At 46.5% G+C, this 20,905-nt stretch overlaps 3 protein-coding genes across 5 annotated transcripts; 1 reads left to right on the top strand and 2 right to left on the bottom strand.

Moving 5' to 3' along the window:
- Positions 1-396: 396 nt before the first annotated feature.
- Positions 397-9,273, bottom strand: TSFM (Ts translation elongation factor, mitochondrial). The gene is made up of 6 exons (XM_068560373.1): positions 9,135-9,273; positions 8,738-8,911; positions 7,978-8,106; positions 7,096-7,218; positions 3,111-3,198; positions 397-1,011 (listed from the first exon to the last, which is right to left on the bottom strand). Exons 1-6 carry the CDS (start codon positions 9,231-9,233, stop codon positions 605-607), a joined length of 1,020 nt encoding a protein of 339 aa, XP_068416474.1. The 5' UTR covers positions 9,234-9,273; the 3' UTR covers positions 397-604.
- A 212-nt stretch (positions 9,274-9,485) lies between these two features.
- Positions 9,486-18,385, bottom strand: EEF1AKMT3 (EEF1A lysine methyltransferase 3). Of its 2 annotated transcripts, none has more exons than XM_068560377.1 (3): positions 18,240-18,385; positions 16,180-16,291; positions 9,486-11,353 (listed from the first exon to the last, which is right to left on the bottom strand). In XM_068560377.1, exons 1-3 carry the CDS (start codon positions 18,291-18,293, stop codon positions 10,962-10,964), a joined length of 558 nt encoding a protein of 185 aa, XP_068416478.1. In that variant the 5' UTR covers positions 18,294-18,385; the 3' UTR covers positions 9,486-10,961. The 2 variants fall into 2 exon arrangements, with proteins under 2 accessions (XP_068416478.1, XP_068416477.1); XM_068560376.1 differs by lacking the exon at positions 18,240-18,385 and adding an exon at positions 16,407-16,964.
- Positions 16,173-20,833, top strand: METTL1 (methyltransferase 1, tRNA methylguanosine). 2 transcript variants are annotated; one of them, XM_068560375.1, is made up of 6 exons: positions 16,173-16,789; positions 18,273-18,436; positions 19,368-19,552; positions 19,645-19,758; positions 19,916-20,017; positions 20,170-20,833. In XM_068560375.1, exons 1-6 carry the CDS (start codon positions 16,722-16,724, stop codon positions 20,287-20,289), a joined length of 753 nt encoding a protein of 250 aa, XP_068416476.1. In that variant the 5' UTR covers positions 16,173-16,721; the 3' UTR covers positions 20,290-20,833. The 2 variants fall into 2 exon arrangements, with proteins under 2 accessions (XP_068416476.1, XP_068416475.1); XM_068560374.1 differs by lacking the exon at positions 16,173-16,789 and adding an exon at positions 17,059-17,290.
- Positions 20,834-20,905: the final 72 nt, after the last annotated feature.

Genomic DNA, 20,905 nt, shown 5'->3' with positions numbered 1-20,905 from the left:
AATGAGGCCAGAATCAGTGTGTATACCACTGCAGAGAGCCTTCAAAGCACGCTACAGACATCAACAAATGAACCACATTTTCCAGACAACTCCAAGTTTGAGTCAACAATTCCAAAAGAATCCATGTGGCACAAGTAATGTAACTTGGGAAGTTCCAGGATAGAAGCATAGTCCAAAGCGTCACAAAGCGAAACCGAACAAGAGAGTTCTATGTCACAGGAGTAGGATGGAACAAGGTAGACATTTTAGGGACACCATAATAAATCCGCGTTGAAGGCAGCAGCAGCGCAGTTGGTGACGCCTGTTCTCCCAGACACTGTCAGTCACTTCAATGAGACCCACCTGTTGTTCTCTAAAACCTGTCACAAGTCAGGCACAAAAAAGCTAGACCCAGCATTACGCAAACAAAGAAAAGATTCTATTCTCTTTATTATATAACAATTTTATTTAATAGCTTAACCCATGAAGTATATGATTTCATTATAAACTCAAATGAAAAACAAATGCTGGGTTTGAAGAGGCTTAGGAAATAACTCCTTTTTGTAATAATGTCCAGAGTTAAGAATAAACATTTTCTCCTGGGCCAAAAGTCTCTCTCTGGAACCTATTCAGCCTCTGCTGCCTCTTCGCCTTCTCCACATTCAAACCGCACGAAGTCTACTACAGACACCCCTTGGGGCTGCACATACTGTCCCAGTGTGATGGAGGGATCCAGCAAGTATGGCTGGGACAGCATCTTGGTTTCTGCCTCTCCCCCAGGCTCATCGTCCAGGGAGCCAACAGAGAGAGGAGCCATGCCCACCACATGCTGCCCAAGGCGGCGGCCAAGGTCTTCAAGGTTTGCTTTCCGCTCAGACGTCTCGCAGATGACCAGGGCCCCATACTTCCCCAGCACCAGGTTGTGGAGCGAGGGACTGTGCATTGCCCCATGGACGTAAGAGCCAACATAGAACCCAGCTGGCACCTTCACCCATGCAGCTCGTTTAAGAGTCATGTTTTCTCCCAGTTTCCCTGTGAGAGAGCAAAAACAAAAAACACACTTCCAGAATATGATGCCCATGGTAGTACTAAAATACGCACAGAGGCAGCCAAGTTTGGGAGACAGTCCTCCGCATTTACACCGTGGATGTGCCACAGAGGGAGAGATACCATTTTCAGTGTAAATAGGAAAAGAGGTGTGGGGGGAGAGGGTGGGAGAAATGGAGTGTACTTTACAGAACACCAACTAGGCGCCATGCTGGTATTTAGAAACACAGGCTCTGGTGTCACACAAACCCTGGGCGCAGGTCTCAGTTCTGCCTCTCACTGGCTACGACCCTAGGCAAGTAACTTAATGATATAACCCCATTTACTAATTCATCAAGCCTTCATTTTCTCTTCTGTAAAATGGAGATGATGCCACTTAAAATAACCAGAGAACAGGGTTATTGGGAGAAAAAAATGCGTAAAAGAACTTATTACAGTATCTGGCACATAGTGAGTGCTCCAATCTGGCTATCATCACTACCTTAAACTCAGGCTTAGAGAGCTTAAGGAAACTGCCTAAGGCTACAGAGCTAATGTATGGCAGAGCTGGAATTAAAACTCAGATCTAGGGATTTCCCTGGAGGTCCAGTGGTTAAGACTTCGCCTTCCAATGCAGGGGGTGCAGGTTCAATCCCTGGTTGGGGAGCTAAGATTCCACATGCCTCGTGGCCAAAAAACAAAAATGTCAAACAGAAGAAATATTGTAACAAATTCAATAAAGACTTTAGAAATGATCCACATAAAAAAAAAAAAAATCTTAAAAAAAACAAAAAAACCCCCCCTCAGATCTGACTCCAAACCATTTGTGTTTTTTCCCACCAAATCACCATCCCTCCCAAAAACCACTATAACTGACACAGACAACTCCTGATCATCCATTGTATCAGGAAAAAGTCCAAAACTAAAAGCCCCAGAAAATCCAAAGCCCCATGTCATCTGGTGGTTTCAGCTTCCCCTCATCAAAAATTAAAAGATAATATTTTCAGAGTTATTTATAAGAACCAAAAACAGATTCTAGTTTCCTCCTTTCTCTCAGGATGCTATCCCCTCTAACAGAAGTCCAAAGAAGCCAAAAGGTAGGTAGGGGTAGGAGAATAAACAAAGGGGTCTGGGTAAATATTCCTTAATTAGCCATAGTTATAACTAAAAGTCATAAAAGGGAAGTATCCAGAAACCAAAAGGAATCTTAAAACAGCTCATAGCATCTACCCAATAGTTAATTCCCAGAAACTGGCAAGGCTGAAACACCCAATTCTTCCAGAATTTCTTAATAAGTTCCATACACGGCTGTCTATCTGGTTTTTCAAACATGACTCACTGAAACATCATACATACTTCAAGATGACCTGATAAAAACAGAATTGATGTCCTGACTGGAAACATCAGATGAGCAGTAAATTCCCAGCAAGCTCCAACCCCAGCCGTACCTCCCTCCTTCCATCAAGGACATGTACGAAGAAGGCAAAATCCCTACTACTCCCACCGCCAATGATCCAGATACGGCTCCTATATCCAGTGGTTCTGAGAGAATGTACCTTCACAAATTCAGGATCAGATTTTTTTTTGAAGAGAGGACAAATTCCTAAACATGATGCCCTGAAATACTCCTGGATCCCTTCATAAAGAAGATGAAATGACCTCTGACGGACTATTTCCTTCCTAGTGTATAGGGAGGTAGTCAACCGGAGGTCAAAAGGCCATCTCTGCCTAAAGACGTGCTTTGTTTGGTCAGCAGAGCGATGCCTACTAATTTTAATTAGTTGCAAACAGCTAAAAACTAAAATTTTTTTCATACAAATCTAAATTCTTTTAAAGGAATTTAAAAATTCTGATGACACTGGGATCCCATTTCCCTCAAAGTGATAACAGGTGGCTTGGTAATGGTTTTCTTCAGCAGAGTGTGAGCTTTTCAGGGTGTCCACTGCTCACTAATATCTAACACACAACCCACCTCTCACATTCAGATTATCAGACCCTTGAAGGAACTTGACCTTGTAATTCTTGATCTAGATTTGGAGGAATAACAAAGATACCAGGAGATCCAGTTATTAACCGCCAGTTTCCAGATCCTTACAAATACTCACCAATTGCTAAGGCCAGCTGATCCTTGAGAGAGCCTTCTCTCTCACGCCCAGCTGGAAGTTCAGAGAGCTCAGAGGAATTCAAGAAGCCCTAAGTGCACAAAGAAAATGAACACGAGTCAGTCTGTATAATTAAAATTACCAAGAGACTAAGCAAAAATATAGTCTATTTCTCAGAAAATGATTTAAGACAACTAAGTATAAATAGATAATGTTTTCATTAAGCCAAGAACGTTAAAAATTGCTAAGCACTCCACCCCCAATTCCATCCCAATCTGTAGCCTAACTTCTTAGAATGTAGTTTCCTAGAAATCAGAAACAATATTTTCATACAATCATAAAATGTTGAAACTAAAAGGTTTGTAGATTGTTGGTAGGAATGAAAAATGGTGCAAATCCAATGGCAGGGAATTGGACAATAGCTAACAAAACTACATACACTTTTATCCTTTGACCCTGCAATCCTTTTTCTAGAAATTTACTCTAATACACTTCCAACAATACAAAAGTACATAGGCACAAAGTTATTCATTGAGCAATTATTTCTAATTATAAAATACTGGGAAGTCTAAATGTCCAAACAGGCCGAGTCTGGCTGAATAAACCACAGTACAGTCACAAAATGGAATACTATGCAGTTGGAAAAAAAGAGAGAAAAAAAAAGATGGTCTCCATGAGCTGTTATGGAATATTTCCAGGATATATTAAGTGAAAAAAGCAAATTAAAAGAATACATACATTTTATACCAACATTTGTGTAATAAATATTTGTATAAATATGCTTATTTTTGCAAAAAGGATAACCAGAGATTAGTGGAGATGGTTATCTACAGGAGTGGACAGGAATGGGGTGGAAGGGAGAGGAGGGAAGACTTGTCTATGTGGTTGGGGGAGGAGGGAGGAGAGTTTTAACTTCCAGAACCTTGTTAATGTTTTACATATTCAAAAATAAAATTAAATTAACAAGGATTGGGGGTGAAAACAAACACTGACTAAACAGAAACAGAGATTGTAACTGTATTTCAAAGGAATAACACAATCTCAAAAGGGGGGAAAAAACTAATCCAAGTTACTTTTGATACAGTCCTTTGGCCACATAACTTCAAAGTAAGGACAAAAAGAACATCAAAGAAATCTTGAACTCCTTAGTAGGTTTGTTATTTGCAGTGGTCAGGGATAGTAACTCTGAAACAAAGTGTGTACCCTACAGAGAGTAAACAAGCAAACATACTGAAGTTGCTAGAAGCCAGTGTATTCACTATGAGAGAAGGAAGGTACAAATATAGAAAGGGGGAAGAAAAGAAAGAAGCCTGTGGTGCAGGATTAGAACTGAAACACACACACACACACACACACACACACACACACACACACACACACACACACACACTCATTTCCTAGCTCTGCTGAAAGAGCAGAGCAGCAATGACATCTCAGTAGAATTAAGCATACCTAATGCTGCCCAGATCTTGGTTTCTAAAAACCATTCCCCCACCGGAAAGGATCAGGACCCCTTGGAGAAGTTACCAATCCCATGGCTGGGGCAAGGAAAGTATGACATAAACCCAGAATACTCTGTTATGCCAAAAAGTACGGAAATAGTCAGAAAATAATAAGGCCATACCAAAAAGACAATGGAGCCGGCTTGCATAGCCTTGGCTTAAACTTGCCAAATCCGGGGATAATTTGAGCATTAAAATGACTAATGGACCCGCGTGCAGCAACAAAGACCCAACACAGCCAAAAATAAATAAATAAATAAATTCATTAAAAAAAAAAAAAAGACCAATGGATTGTATAATGAATTGTATAAAAGAAGAATCTATGAGTCAAAGTTGCTACTAAGTAAATCGCTAAATAAAGAGAGGAGAAGTCTCCTTATTACAATAGAATGCCACCTAATAAAACTAACACATGTGAAAGAAACTGTAAGGGTTAGAAAAATAACCATTATGCAACTATCACAGTAACAACTGATCCTGACAAGAATCATCAAGGGATGCTAAAACTTTTAGGCAAAAGTTTTTTGAAGAACTGGATGTCTACACAGTCCCAAAAAAATCTCCCATACAGATTACTTACTAGTTACAAAAAAGGAACATGGTAAGTTTAGAGTGGAGAAACCTGGCAGATACTACCTTAACCAAGAGATCAAAATTAGCACCATCAATAACAAGACCACAGTCCCACCCCCCCGTGCCTCCTGATGTGATGTTCTGAGAAAAACAGAGGGTAACTTATTTAAGATTCTTACAAAAATCCATATTCTAAGTATGAAGAAACATCAGTTGAACCCAAATTGAAGGACATTCTACAAAACTGTCCTGTACCATTCAAAAATGTCAATGTAATGAAAGACAAAGAAAGGCTGAGGAACAAAGAAAGGAAACCAAACAGACATGGCAACTAATTGCAACACATGCTACTGGACTGGATCCTGGATCACAAGAAAAACTGCTAGTTGCCAAAAACTGAATGTATATTGTATATTATCTAAATAAAAATATTGTATCAATGTTAAAATTCCTGAATGTGATCATTGTACTGTGGTTATATAGGAAAATGTCCTTGTTTTTAGGAGATGCATGCTGAAGGGATAAAGGGTTCTAATGTCCGCAACATACTCCCAAAAGGATAAAAAAAACAATAGTGATGACAATAATATGAATATAAAAAATGATAAAGTAAATAAGGCAAAATGTTAACAAATGGTGAATCTAGATAAAATTATTCTGTAGTTTACTGTAGAATACTGGCAACTTTTCTGCAAATTTGAATTTTTTTCAAAATAAAAGTTTTAAAAAGATAAAGACCAAAAGGAAAAAATTAATAAAGCTAGGGCTTCCTTGGTGGCGCAGTGGTTGAGAATCTGCCTGCCAATGCAGGGGACACGGGTTCGAGCCCTGGTCTGGGAAGATCCCACATGCCGTGGAGCAACTGGGCCCGTGAGCCACAACTACTGAGCCTGCACGTCTGGAGCCTGTGCTCCACAACAACAGAGGCTGCGATAGTGAGAGGCCCGCGCACCGCGATGAAGAGTGGCCCCCGCTTGCTGCAACTAGAGAAAGCCCTCGCACAGAAACAAAGACCCAACACAGCAAAAATAAATAAATTAATTAATTTAAAAAAAAAATTAATAAAGCTAAAAGGGACCAAAGTCCCTTGTTACAGATAATGAAACAGAGGCACAGTAAAGTAAGTGAATAGCTCAGGGTTACAAACAGCTACTGGCAAACTCAAGATTAGAATTTCTACTTCAGGTGACTCATCTATTCAGTACAATTCTAAAAAATAATCTCAACATAGTTTTCCATGTAATATGACTATTTAATGCCAGTAATAATTAACATTTACCATAAGATCTCAAAAGAAAGATAAACAGAAGGAAAAGGGTGGTACTAAACAAAAAAATTGTTGTGAGTAGTTGGTTCATTTTTGCCTTGGCAATAAGGATGGATCAAAGGCATACTGATACAATTCCTTCCTTGATCCTTCTATAGATAAGAATATGCTTAGTCTCCTAAATTGTGCCTTCTCCAGTATCTACATTTAGAAATCCTTTCCTCAGGCCATTCTAGATTTCTGAACACAAAGCTTCACCTGATTTGATGGACTGTATTCCACTGGCATTCACTCATTCATTCAACAGAGCCCCAAGCAAGTGCTGGGCCCACTCCTCATGCACCAGAGACACACTAGTGAAAAGACAAATCTCCTGCCTTATGAAGCTTACATTCTATTGGGGAAGGCAAACGAGAAATAAATAAATTAAAATGTAATATATAAGAACTATAACAACAGATTTTAAGTGAAGCAAAATAAGGGGATAGAGCAATAGGAGGAAGGTACTCCTCTCCAGAGAGATAACATTTAAGCAGAGACATGAAATAAGGAAGTGAGACATGAGAATGTCTGAAAAAATGGAATAGCAAAGACCTTAAGAGGGGAGGAACAAATCCAGCATGTTGGAGACAACCCCAAAACTCACTTTACTATATGTGGACAGTTGATCCTTTAGGCTCTGACAATGCAACAGGGTTCCCAGGGCTACTTGCTGGACCAACTGTTGAAATTTTAAGTTTCTGGAAACAAAATCTGTCTCACAGTTCACCTGTGGGAACAAATTGATGTTGCTGTATAAGCTGTTTACTAATAGTCTGTTTACTAATAGCTGTTTACTAAAAGTGCCTTAAAGCAAGGTATTGATAAAACAGGCAGCAGATGCAACAAAACAGAAATAAATGTCTCTAGGATTAAATCCACAGTTCCTCTACTAGCTTGAGGCCAGAAACTGAATGAAGTGATTCCTGCTGTGCCAATGAGTTAGCAATAACCTGCGCATTCACAGGACGGTTCCATAACGTCCCCCAAAGGATTCACTACAAGTTCACCACCTGCCTGTGGCACATGCCATAATCGCCTCATTCCCTAGGCTCCTCCGACACCAAACCACTTTTGTTTATCAGCTTGTTTATCTCTTCTCTCGCTCTAGACTAATCCACATCTGATTCTTCACCAACTGGGCCCCTAAACCTCCTCTAAAACAGCTGCTCGCTGTGCATCATCTAAGTAGTATAATTCCTAGCTTTAAAATCTAACTATTCCAGGAAACAATCAGTGACGAGGTGTAAGGCCACAATGGACTCACATTTAGGAATAACAGTCTACACTACTAGGCCTTTTCTCACCCACAACCTGTGCATTTCTATACTTAAATGAATCCATAGTTGGTAACTGGGGTCTCACGGGCTTAATTCTAACTAGCTTTTATGGTTCTCAAACACCTCTTCTTTAAGAATGCAAAGGGTCTACCACAAAGCCTACACCCAACGGACAGCTGTTCCTGGCATCTGGAACTCTGACAACTCACCTCTACTAACACAGTCGTGTTTCCTTCCTGCAGCAGCCCAATCAGACCTTCTTTGGTCTTCCTTCCATGGAGCCTGGCAGCTTTACTCCAGCCCTCCTTCTGGGCCTGTTTGTGGAGCCAGCTCTCTGCCTATAAATAAAAAAGATAAAGGGCAGATGACAAAGGCACAGAATTTAGAACAGAATGGGGCTCTAAAATACCTCAGGTTCCCCAATTCTTTCTCCTTCCCCTCAGCCCTATAAGAGAAACTAATCTATCATTTATTAAATGACATTTGTTATTAAATGACAAACAGTGGGCATCATGCCTGGTGTTTTGGATAAGTCTAATCTTCACAACACCTCTATGGGGCATATACTACTATTTTCTTTATATAAAAAAGAACAATGCAACTCTGAAATATTAAGTAAGGTGTCCAACGTCATAGGATTAGTGTGAGGATACCACGATCTGGGTCTTGGTCGTCGCTCTGACTCCAAAGCTCCCACGAGCCCTTTCAGCCCCAAGCAGCAGGAAACCTCAGAGCAGCCTTGCATGGAATAGTTTGTTAGCCGTGCGACCCTGAGTCAATTGCTTCGACACAGGTAAGAGTCAAAGGATGAGATTGTCACTGAAGTCAGAATCCTATCTAGGACTCTGTCGTTATGGGTCACTGGGCAGCAGATCTGACTTCTACGCGACCTCCCAAACGCACTGGGGTCGGGCCCCAGTACCCCACTCCCACCCCCGCGCCAGCTCCCCTCTACTTCCTCCCCCACACCTGTTTGAGATCCCCGCCACAAATCTCCAGAGCCTTCTTGCAGTTTACAAAGGAGTAGCCCGTTCTCCGCCGCAGCTTCATGAGGAGCTCCTTGCTGGAAGCCGAGGAGGACAGCCAGGGCCCAGCGTGAAATGTATGCCACGGTTGGGGCGACTGAAGCAGAAGGGGTCCCGCCTGGAGGGAGTAAGAAGGCATGAGAAGCAGGAAGCAGCGAGGAGCTCGTGGGGTGGGAGCACGTCGGCCGGGAGGCGCCCTTAGGAGAGACAGACCCAGGGGGTGGGGGAAAGGCAGCGCCCGGACGCTGCACCGCGAAGAGGGACCGAGCTGCGGGGAAGGGGGAGATGGAGCCGAACGCAGCCGGGGGAAGGGGAGGGAGCGTGCCCGGCGCACGGGAGACCTGCAAGGAAGGCAGAACGGGGCCGGGGCCAAGAGCCCGCACTGGGCAGCTCCCGGCCCGCGCGACCAGACAGAGGCGCAGGGACCGCAGCAGCGACATCTTTACGGGGGCCGTACACTGTTGCCGCACCGGTGAGGCCACGGGCCTACGGCGTAGCGGCGGGGCCAAAACTCTCCACCGGAACGCGCCAAGCGGAGATGGCGCCACCTGCTGTCCGGGGGGCGCATTCGCCTCCCCTACTTGGCGTATTGAGACTACATTTCACAAGGGAATTACCTACCCCCCGCAGGTAAAATAACGGAAAGCATGAGACAGAATTGTCACAAAATAACAATACAAGACACGTGGTAACACTTCATGTTTATTTCCAATGTACTTTCATATTCATTATCCATTTATGACTCATGACAAACTTGTGAGGTAGTTGGGTGGGTTCAGAAGTTTGGCCAAGGTCACATAGGGAGGAGGAGTAAATATGTGTTGAATGAACAAAAATATTTGATGAACACCAACTGTGTGCCAGGAACCATAGCCCTGCCCTCAAGGTAATCTAATGGTGAGAAAACAGGGAGCAGACAAATGATCACACAAGACAAGGTAAGCCTCACAAGACGAACAGTTAGTTAAAGCGTCTCAAGGGAGAAAGAAATCATATTCAAACAGGAGGCTCAGGAAAAGCTTTTTTTCAGGAGAGAAGCTAAGGGTAATGAAGATTTTGAGAGGTAGAAATAGTCCTTCTAGGCAGGGAATCATCAAAAAGAATGAAGGAAGAAGGCAGGGAATCTTGGTGTGGATTTAGGGAACAAAGAGTAGACCTTTTGTAATTTGGCCAGAGGTTGCAATACATGTAGGAAGCCAGTAGGAAATGAAGTAGAAGGATAATTTGGGATCACACGGGACACACTGAGTACCAAGCAGAAGAGCTTATTCTTGCTTCTGTTGGGCAGCAGCAGAAGCTAATCAGAGCTGATTTTGGAAGATCACCAGAGTTTACAAAATGGTTTGAAGGGGAGTGAATGGAGGCCAGGAGGCCCCAGGAGGTGATGTGTGGCCCAAGGAGTAAGGCAGGAGAGCCCCCATCAGAGGCCCCACAGTGGGAGGAGAAAAGAGGTGAAGGCAAAACACATTAGGAAGGAAGGACTGACAGGGACTGGAAACCTAAAGAAAAATCAAAGAGAACCTGGTACTTAGTGATCAGGGCTGCAACTCCAAAAAGACTGAAGGAGCTAAGGTCCAAAGGACAGCTCTGCTGCCTATCCCCAACTTCAGGGCTGGGAGGACTTGACCCAGTTAGAGCCATGGTTCCACCAGACTATCTCTAGAAGCAAGAAGTGGGTGGTCAGAGGTTTCTTGCTTCCCAGCCCCCCAGTAAAAGCCCGAGTTCTCTGGATGCAGAAGAGATCTTCAATGCTTATTTATTTTCCTTTTTAAAAAATTCCAGTAGAATCTGGAAAAAAAATCATCCATTCTGTATAAAAAGACAACAGCAGGACTAGACAGGATCATGACTGTCTCTCTGCAGCCACTGTTCACACATCCCACTTACCTCCCCTTCCCCTAAAATCCTGGATACCCTCCCATCTTCCTCTGCTGAGAACAGGAACTGGGAATTTCCTTTGCGCTCTAGCCCAGTACAGCTAGGGCTCTAGTATGCCTAGCACGTAGCACCTCCCTGCACCTGCCCAAGAGTATCTCAGGAAACAAAAAGCGAAGGAGGAAAGACAGCGGCAAGGGAAATCCATCGTTTTTGGTCCTTATGTTTATAGCTCTGGACATATGGCAGTTCCTTCATTAGAACAAGGTGTTCAGAGGAGCAGATGGGTGACATCAAGCAGGTCTTGGTCCCCTGTGCCTGGCCCTATAGATGTTAACATTCTCATTCTCATCCCGCTGGGCCAGCTCCAGTTGGAAATGCTGGGGCAGGAGGTGCTGAAAGAAGCTCTCTGTCCCGTGCTCCTCTCTCATCTTGGAAGCCAGATAGATGGTGCCATGGGGCCCGCACAGGTGTTGGAGGGTCCCCAGCAGCAGTGGGAAGGTGGGCTCCAGATACACGATATCAGCCCCCAGCACCAGGTCATAGTCTCCAGGGAAGACATGCTGGTCAATCCCCCAGGACAAGGCGCGGACCTGGGCCCGGCCTCCAGCCGGCACATTGGCCTGGACGTTGCCCTGGATCTGTTCTAGGACCAGGGGCAGGTCAGTGATGGTAACATCACCCCCTGAGAGAGAGGAAGGAGGAGAAATGCAAGTCAGAGGGACCAACCAAGGGGTTTCGGCTCCTGCCCAGAAGGTCCAGAGACCTCAGGGCTTAGAGGATAATGTTTGGACAGCCCAAAGTCCACACTTTGAGTTTTAGGTGTCCTAACCTCAACCTCATCCACAGCCATCTCATTACTCTACATTCTACAACATTAACATTCTCTCTAAGCTAATCTTCAACCTCTCTGCCCAACACACGACAATTAGATGTCAGCAGAAGCCTGGGCAGGACTAAGCTGGAGGTGGGCTGCGCACCCACCCCCTACTGACACAAACCAGCCCTCATGGATCTGGAAAGCTTCCCAGAAGACATGACCTCAGCAAGCCTTAAAGGACAAGGAGGAGTTAGTCAAGTGGAGCTTCCCAAGCAGAGATCAGAGAGTACAAAGGCCTGGTTGCGAGAGAGCACAGTGTATTCAAGGAAGGCTGGATCTCAGAGGATGTGGAAGGGAAGAGAAAAGTGTCAAGACATGAGAGTACAGAGGAAAATGATTATGACATGCTAAGGAGATTCAGGCTTGATCCTGAGAGCAACAGGTTTTAAGGGCAGAAGCAGAGGGTGAAGATGATTAGATTAGGACTTCAGAAAGCTTCGTTCATGCAGTAAAAATATTTATTGAGCATCTACTAAGTTCTGGGGGTACAGGAGTGAGTAAAACAAAACTTTGGCCTTCCTTGAGTTTTGTTATAGAGGTAGAGACAAATGAGGTAATGCAAAACTATTTAATCACGATCATGGTGATTATTACAGAAAGAGAAAATACTCAGAATTCATTCATTAATATTCATTATGTGCCTATATGCCAGGTGCTGAGAATACAGCAGTGAACCAATCAGACAAAATCCCTCTGCTCCTGGGGCTTATAGTCTAGTGGCAAGAGACCTACAACAACAAACAAAATGAAACAAACAAAACACACTGTAAGTCAGATGGTAATAAATGCTATGCTGAAGCATTAAGCAGGGAAGGAGGATAAGAAATGCTTGAGGGACAGGGCAGGAATGTCATTTTAAATTGGATAGTTAGGGAAAGCCTCATGGAGCAGATTATGTTTGAGTAAAGACCTGAAGGAAGTGATGGAGCAAACTCTCTGGGTCTCTCAGGTTAAGATGTACCAAATGAGGGACTAGCAAGTGTAAAGACCGTGAGGCAGGAGTGTGCCTGGCAAGTCTAAGGACCAGCAGGAAGGCCAGTAGCTGGAGCAGAGTAAGTGAGAGAAATAATAGTAGGGGCCAGATTCTAGGCAGGGCAGCAATGTCTAGGAAAGTGGTCAGATCCTGAATATATTTTGAAGGTAGAGTCAATAGGGTTTGCCGACAGATTAGATACGAAATATTGGGAGCGGGGGGTTGAGGATGGCTCCAAGATATTTGGCCTGACCAACTAGAAGACTAAGTTGTCACTTATTTAGGTGAGGAAGGCTGCAGAAGGAGCAGGTATGGACAGGAAGATCATGAGTGCATTTCTGGGCACATTAAGCTTGAGATGTACATCAGACAACCACAGGAAGATATCGAGTAGGTAGCTGATTATACAAACAAATCTGGATATATAAATGGGAGGGTCATAGAGTCATCAGCATGGAAAGGGCATTTAAAGCCACGAGGTGATGGAACTGCTTGGGAGTGAGTGTAGACAGAAAAGGGGAGGGGTCAAAGGACTGCTCCTGAACCCTGGCGTGCTCAGACTTTCAGTTGTGAAGAAGAACAGGAACCAACAAAGGAGAATGGAACAAATGCCAGTGAGGTGGGTAGAACCCAGAAGTGTGGTGCCCTGGAAGCCAAAGGAAGCGTCTTCCAAGGAGGAGGGAGAGACAAACACTGCCAAGTCCAGTAAGGTGGGCTCATAACTGACTCTTGTACTTAACAACATGGAGTCAGAAGTGAAGCTCACAACCTTTCTGGAGCAACTGGAGTGGAGGGGGCAGGATGGGCTGGGGAGGGGGGTAGAATCTAGAATGGAATTGAGGAAACAATAGGAAGAGAGGAATGACAATGAGCATTAACTTTTTTGAGTTTTGTCATAAAGCAGAGCAGAGAAATGGAGTGGTAACTGGAGGGATGTGTAGAACCAAGAGTTTTTTTCTGATAGGAGAAATTACAGCATATTTATGTGCATAATACACACAAACACACATATGGAATGATCCAGAGAGAAGGGAAAACGGATAATGCAGGAGAGGTGGGGGAGCAGGGTGTTTGCAGGAACAGTGTCTTTAGGTAGATGAGAAGGTTTGGGGTCTCATGACACACACTTGACCTTAACTAGGAGCACAGCACGTCTGCCATGGTAACAGGAGAGAAGGCAGTGCAGACAGACACAGACACAGCTGGGGGAAGAGATGCTGTGATAAGAACATGTGGATATTTTCTATGAGAAAACAGAAGCGATCAGAAGAGCTAGGAAACAAAGTCATCAGCTGAGGAGACATTTGGAAGTTTGAAGGGCAAAAAGATAAGAAACAAGATGTTTAGGAGAGCAGAAGAATAAGTGGGTGAGGGAAGGGTAAGAGGCTAGCTGGGCAGCGCTTAAGGATGCATCTGAGGATAGTGACAACAAATTTAAAATGAAACCAGGGACTTCCCTGGCGGTCCAGTGGTTAGGACTCTGTGCTTCCACCGCAGGGGGCACGGATTGGGGAACTAAGATCTTGCATGCTGCGAGGAGCAGCCAAAATAAATAAATAAAATAAAACCAGTCAGCACAGTTGTGTGTATTATACTAGGAGGGCCTAGGGGTGGGAGTGTCCAGGAGGTTTTCCCTTGGTAGTGACGTTTGAGCTGAGCGCTGAAGAAGGCATATGCATTAACCAGGTGGTACAAGGGTTCCAGACATAGAGTACAGCCAGTGGGAAGGCTCCAAGGAAGGGGACATCAAGATAGGCTTGAGGAACTGATAGGAGGGCACTAGGTAGCACAAGGAATACAAGAGGGAGAGGGAGAGGCACAGAAAGAGGCTAGAGGGAGACGCAGGGCCTTGGAGGCCATGCCAAAGGGGTTAGTTCTATCCTGAAAGCAACAAGAAGCCACTGAAAGATGGGGAAGAGATGCTGAAAGATCACTCTGCCAGCCGGGTGGAATGGGCAGAGGTCTAGGTGTGGGCAAGGGGTAGAAGCAGGAAGACCATTTTGACTAATTGTAGCCTTCTAGGCAAGTGATGGTGACAAGGACTGGGGAGCCATCAGTGTGGATGGAGAAACAGGAGATTCAAGAGAGTTTTAGGAGATAAATCCGTCGGACTTGGATAATGGAGTTGGGGGTGAGAAAAAGGGACGTGTCAATTGTGGGTCTAGATTTCCCACTGGGTGGATGGTAATTTGATTCACTGAGATGGGGAAGGCTGAGGGAGAAACAGGTTTGGTGGCGGAAGAGCACAAGATCTAGTTTGGGCAAGCCAAACTTCCCCATAGGGAAGCTCGAAGACACTTGTGAAAATCCAGGGAAAAGATGGCAGTGGCCTGAGCTAGAGATGGAGGGAAGAGGAATAGACAACTGGGGAAGTATTAAGTTCATATGACCCAAAGGACTCACTGATTGCCAGGATGAGAGGGGAGAGGGCAACAGATGAGAATGACACCCAGATTTCCGACTCGGAAGCAGAATAGGGAGCAAAAGAAGGAGAAGCCAGTCTGGGAGCAAGTGAAAGATGTTTCCATCCATATTACACCCACTTTTCTCCCATTTTAGCATAGCTGCCCACTTCTCATCCACCCATTCCTTCATGGAAAGCTGCTGTTGACACTCCCTCGGTTCTTTCTGAGCCTGCTATGTTCATACTCCTCATCTGACAGAGCTTCTCCCTGATGGGTTCCCAGAGAGTCAAGGGAGACATGGCCAGAGCATGTCCACTGCTCTGCACATACCTTGCCATAGTTCTCATCTAGTAACATCTTCCCCCATCTTCACCGCTAGACCATAAACTCCTTGGGGAGAGGAAATCTGTCTTACTCATTGTTGTATCCCAATACCTAGCACGATTCTTGGCACATAGAGGACTCCAAATACCTGTTGGTTGGATGAAAAGAAGAATGCCTGCCTCTGGGAAGACTTCCCTGAATGTGTTTTCTGTTATGTCCCTATGAACAAGGACATGTTAATTTGCATTCCTAGGGAGATGACATCATAAATGTTTTTAAAGGAATGTTTTTGGTGTGAAGTTTTGCCTGCCCATTAGATTATAAACTAAGAAACCGTTTCCTTTGTAGTTTTTGGTTCTTGACAAAAATGGAGGAATATTTTCCTTACCTTTTCCTTTCCCAAGTCTGCAGTGCCTAATTCCTACCCCACTTCCCACAAAGCACACCCTGACCCTCAGAAACTCATCAGCTTGTTCCTCCCAAGCAATGAAAACCTAAAGAATCAAAAATATATTCACAATGAAGTCATAAATTACTCATGAGGTTTAATACCTGCAGATTGCTCCCCCTACAGGATACACCCTTTTATGCATTTTGACAGAAGACCATATATAAAGCAAAGGAGATTTTTCCTTGTAAATCTCCATGAAATCACAAAGAGCAAAAAGGTAGGAAAAACTCCTTCTACTAAGGCCTGCCCGATTTTTATTCCTTGCCCCCAAATCAACCACCTTGGGTGCTCTGACAGCCAATCAGCGCTGTCTGGCACACAGGAGCAAGTAGGGGCACACACACACAAAAAAAGTTTGTTAGAAAGAAGGGACTAGGCTGGTTCCAAACCACTCCCCTCTCCCAAGAACCCAGGAAGTGACAACTTCTCCATATCCCCGTCCTCCCCCCACCTCCCTCCCACCGCAAAGCTCACGCACCCTGCAGCGCTGCCAAGATACCCACGATGCCCGTCCCAGCGCCCAGTTCGATCACTTTCTTGCCTCGGAAATCCACATTCTGACTCTCGAAATAGTTGCACAGGCTTAGAGCCTACGGGAGAAAAGAGAGAAAAGATAAGACTGTAGCGGGGATGCTCCATATGGGAAAGCGAGAGTCCGGGGTCTGACCTTCCGCGGACCCTAGCCCAGAGCCGCTCACTCCTCACCGCGTCCCACACGTGCGCTGCCACCCCGAGGCGGGACCCGAAGTTCTCCGTGATGCTCAGCACGTGCCCACAGAAGTAGAACCGGCTCTTCTCCGAGTAAGAGTCGGCGAAGAGTCCGACCTCCCGTGGGAACACGGATTCAGGCTCTGGGCGGGGGTCCGCCATCTGGCCGCGAGAGTGCCCGGACGCCGGCCAGTGCTCGGATCCCGGATCGTGGGGGTTGAGGACCGCGGGCCGTCTCGGCTGCCCAGTGGCACCGAGCCCCGCCTCCCCGAGTTTGCCCTCCTTCCTCCAGTTTGACTTCCTGGAGGTGGAATGAGGAGCTGCCTCCCTAGCTCCGGTCCCCAGCGCACACACGATGGGACTCACGCCGGACCACGGGGGTCAGACCCGGTCGACTGCTCGGAGAGCGGGAGAAGGGGAGAGGAGGGAGGATTAATTCACCGTAGGAAGCGGGGTCCCTGGACCCCTCTCACCTGCGGGGTGCACGGGGGCCTGCAACCGGGGTGGTAACCCAGACCAAACAGAAGCAGGCTAAGGAAAGAGGCTGGGTGCGGGTCTGGCCTTGCCAGCCCAGTTAAAGACCAGCGGCGCGGAGGCGCCCTCCCGCGCGGCCCCTCTGCGGTCCTCCCTGCCCAGCCCGGCAGAATTCACTCCTGGGGCTTTAAGGGGTGGGCTCTGCTCACTACGTGCCTTCGTGCGTCATTCTCGTGCGCCCTGAGCCTCGGTCTCCACGTGGGTTCGGTGGTTAAACCCGGGCTGGGGATCATGGCGGGAACGGAGACTGGGGACGCCGCAGCAGGAGCCGAGGCCCCTCAGCCTCAGAAGCGCTACTATCGGCAGCGGGCTCACTCCAACCCCATGGCGGACCATACGCTGCGCTAGTGAGTGAGCAGGGCAGGGGCGAGCGGGGGAGGGAGAGGAGGGCAGAATTCTCAGAGTAGCCCGGAAAAGCGATTGTGCTGGGACGGTTGGAGGGTTTAGAGTAGGCTCGGGAGGATCAGCTGGGTGACGTCAGTTTTCGGAGGGTGGGTCGGGGAGATTGGGCAGAGGGCGGAGTTGGCGGGTTGGGAGGGGGCGTGGCGTTCTGGCCGAAGGCTGGGTAGGGTTGCAAGTCTGGGAAGAGAAAGAAATTGTTACTGAGACTAGAGTAATGGAGGCCGAATGTCGTTTCCATCTTTCAGTTTCATCTGTGGGATTTAAAAAAAGACATTTGGGGGGAGGGATTAATTGGGAGATTAGGATTGACATATACACTACTATATATATATAAAGTAGGTAACTAATAAAAACCTACTGTATAGCACAGGGAACTCTCTCTACTCAATACTCTGTAATGACCTATATGGGGAAAGAATCTAAAAAACAGTGGATATATGTATAACTGATTCACTTTGCTGTACAGCAGAAACTAACACAACATTGTAAATCAACTATACTCCAATAAAAATTAATTTTAAAAGAAGACAAACTTATACACAATCCTGCCCACACCTTACTCCATCCTCTTCCCGCAAAGAACTTCAACAAAGCAAAGTCCCTATGCCTTAGGCAGCCAATCTCTGGGACAAGGGAAACTTGAGCCCCAGAAAGGAGAGCCGCCCAGCCAGAGTCACATCAACCCTGGAAATGGAGACAGGCAGATCAGCAATCATGGGCCTCATGATAGGCCTATGATTCACACTGGGGGGTTAAGGGTGGTTTCCACTGTGCTTCCTAGAGGCCAAAGGGCCCGCTCTTACAGAATTTTTGAGAAACCCTCCTCTCATCCATCTCCCACCCTCACCCATCCACCCACACACACAGTACTGCTTCTGCAATGGTATGACCAACCTTCTCATGTTTCTCACGTCTTCTCTCCAATAGCCCTGTGAAGCCAGAGGACATGGATTGGTCTGAGCTATACCCAGAGTTCTTTGCACCACTGACTCAAAATCAGAGCCACGATGACCCAAAGGATAAGAAAGAAAAGAGAGCTGAAGCCCAAGTGGAGTTTGCAGACATAGGCTGTGGCTATGGCGGCCTGTTAGGTAACACCCTGGGCCTTTCTCTGGGGCAAGGAGAGGCAACGCCTAGGTTCTGCCAACTCAGCAGGTTTGGGGGCGGGGGCATAGTTGGCCTTTCCCCTTCGGACCAGACATTGGTGCTGTGACATCAGTGTGGAGAACCTCCACTTTCCCTCCACTCTGGGTCTGTGGCCTTTGCCCTGGAGAAGGGAGGGGGCTGCCTCAAAGCCTCTTAGAAATTGGATTGTCTTGTCTGGCCCTGCCCCTGGCCCCAGTCCCTACGTGAGCCATTTCACCTGCCAGGTGCCGGGTCAGTGAGCTGGTCAGCACAAGCATCAGAGATTAGTCGCTGTGGCCAGTGATCCTGAACTGCCTTTCTCAGGGATTCCACCACCACCCCTCCCCCCTTCCTCACCAGAACTCATTCCTTCTCCATGCTCATATTTTCGAATTTCTCTTGTGTTGTCTGTATTGTCCCAGCCATACATGCTGGACCAACTTCTCTGTTTTTAGATCTTCCATAGAAATAACAGCATGACAGAGAGGAAGCGCATGGTACTTGGTGGCGGAAAACCATGGTTCAAGTTCTGATTCTACCTCTTCTTAGCTCTGTGACTTCGGGCGTTTCCAACCCTCAGTTTTCTCATCTTTGCAATTTACCACAGAATGTAATGAGGATTAAATGAGACAATGTGTGAAAACACTGTGAAGACTTTAAAGCACATGCAAAGATACATGTATTCCCAGGCCCTCCCACTTCCAGTCCTGGTGACTTTTTTTGGGTCTCCCCCAGCCCACTCCTCCAGCACAGAGCCATCCATACAGGTAGCTCTCTTGCCACACTTGTCATTACTGATTTTGGTAATTGCAGATTGAGGCTTCCTTTCCTGTGTTGACTCCTTTGTATATCCTGCAAGTATGAGGTTGATGATTCCATTCCTATTTCTGTGTCCAGTGGAACTGTCACCGCTGTTCCCAGACACGCTGATTCTGGGTCTGGAGATCCGGGTGAAAGTCTCAGATTATGTGCAAGACCGGATTCGGGCCCTACGAGCGGCTCCTGGAGGTGGTTTCCAGAACATCGCCTGTCTCCGTAGCAATGCCATGAAACACCTTCCTAACTTCTTCCGCAAGGGCCAGGTGGGGAGGGGCACCCATGGGTTAGGCTGGTAAGCAGGTGGGGCATGGAGGCCAGGCTCTCACAACCCTGTTGGTACACGTCTGTCTCACAGCTGACAAAGATGTTCTTCCTCTTCCCTGACCCACATTTCAAGCGGACAAAGCACAAGTGGCGAATCATCAGTCCCACACTGCTGGCAGAATATGCCTACGTGCTGAGAGTTGGGGTGAGTCGAGAGTGGGAGGGAGGATGGGGTCAGGGGCCTAATAAGGGACCTTCCACTAAGAATTCAGTGGGGGTGCATTTAGGACTCACCACCACCCCCGTGATCCTGCTGCTCAGTTGCATGCAGCCCCCTATCTAAGGTGACTTCGCCTGCGCAGGGGCTGGTATATACCATAACTGATGTGCTGGAGCTACATGACTGGATGTGCACCCATTTTGAAGGGCACCCCCTGTTTGAGCGTGTGCCTCTGGAGGAGCTGGTAAGTAGGGGGCCTAAGGGAAATTGCAAAGATTTCTGGAAAGGTCCTTTCCAGAGTGGTTCTGTATTCTTTGAATCTAGCTTAATGCCAGGAGGATGGGATGGGTGTCTTGGGACCAGGGCAAGGACTTATTGAACCCTTCCTTCTCCCAGAGTGAAGATCCCATTGTGGGACATCTGGGCACCTCGACCGAGGAGGGAAAGAAAGTTCTACGCAATGGAGGAAAGAATTTCCCAGCCATCTTCCGAAGAATACAGGATCCCACCCTCTAGGCAGTGACCCCCAATCCTACCCTTCCTGATCACTGACTTTGCCTTAGTTGGACCCCATCTTCCAGGGACTGGAAAGAAGACTGGGCCCTTGGACCTTCCCAGCTGAGCCTGCTAGGGCTGAGCGGCAACAGTCTCTCAAAGAAGTTGAGGAACTGCCCAGGGCAGAACCCTGGAGTTCATGACCAGCCCTGACTCCTCTCACCTTCTTACCCTTCCAGTGGCAGCAGAAAGCAAAAGCAGCTGACTGGGAAGGTCAAAAGGCCTTGGACCAGAAGGGATCTTTGGAAGGGAGTGGAGTCTTGCTCTCCCTTAGCAGTCCCTTCTCCTGGGATTTCTCCTTCTCAGCTGGAGTGAAGAACGCAGTTCTCCACTGTCCATCTAAACTGCCTGCTAAGCTCAAATCACCTGCCCACTCGTGTTTACTTTGCAGTTCAGGGGGTAACATGTGTATGTGTGCACATCCCATGCTGCTGTTTCTCAGGAAAGGCTAGAGTGTGTATCACTCCTGTCCTCTCCCTGCCTAAGACTTGACCTGTGGAATCTGTGTTCCGTTTATTGTTGCTGTCTCTGGAGATCCTGGGAGGGTGTGGTGGTGGAGACCCTCTCCTTCATGTTG

Source organism: Eschrichtius robustus, chromosome 13 (genome assembly GCF_028021215.1).
Source record: "Eschrichtius robustus isolate mEscRob2 chromosome 13, mEscRob2.pri, whole genome shotgun sequence".
In the NCBI taxonomy this organism is placed as follows: domain Eukaryota; kingdom Metazoa; phylum Chordata; class Mammalia; order Artiodactyla; family Eschrichtiidae; genus Eschrichtius; species Eschrichtius robustus.
This window is presented reverse-complemented; position numbering and strand designations above follow the sequence as displayed.

Excerpts from the sequence above, each read along its gene's own strand:
- EEF1AKMT3 (XM_068560376.1), bottom strand. The coding sequence starts at position 16,571 with ATGGCGGACCCCCGCCCAGAGCCTGAATCCGTGTTCCCACGGGAGGTC. Across the intron at positions 16,292-16,406 it reads CAGCGCACGTGTGGGACGCG|GCTCTAAGCCTGTGCAACTA; the intron begins GTGAGGAGTGAG and ends TTTCTCCCGTAG. Across the intron at positions 11,354-16,179 it reads TATCTTGGCAGCGCTGCAGG|GGGGTGATGTTACCATCACT; the intron begins GTGCGTGAGCTT and ends CCTCTCTCTCAG.
- TSFM (XM_068560373.1), bottom strand. The coding sequence starts at position 9,233 with ATGTCGCTGCTGCGGTCCCTGCGCCTCTGTCTGGTCGCGCGGGCCGGG. Across the intron at positions 8,912-9,134 it reads CCGTTCTGCCTTCCTTGCAG|GCGGGACCCCTTCTGCTTCA; the intron begins GTCTCCCGTGCG and ends TACTCCCTCCAG. Across the intron at positions 8,107-8,737 it reads GTGGCGGGGATCTCAAACAG|GCAGAGAGCTGGCTCCACAA; the intron begins GTGTGGGGGAGG and ends TTTTATTTATAG.
- METTL1 (XM_068560374.1), top strand. The coding sequence starts at position 17,175 with ATGGCGGGAACGGAGACTGGGGACGCCGCAGCAGGAGCCGAGGCCCCT. Across the intron at positions 17,291-18,272 it reads GCGGACCATACGCTGCGCTA|CCCTGTGAAGCCAGAGGACA; the intron begins GTGAGTGAGCAG and ends TCTCTCCAATAG. Across the intron at positions 19,759-19,915 it reads CCTACGTGCTGAGAGTTGGG|GGGCTGGTATATACCATAAC; the intron begins GTGAGTCGAGAG and ends TCGCCTGCGCAG.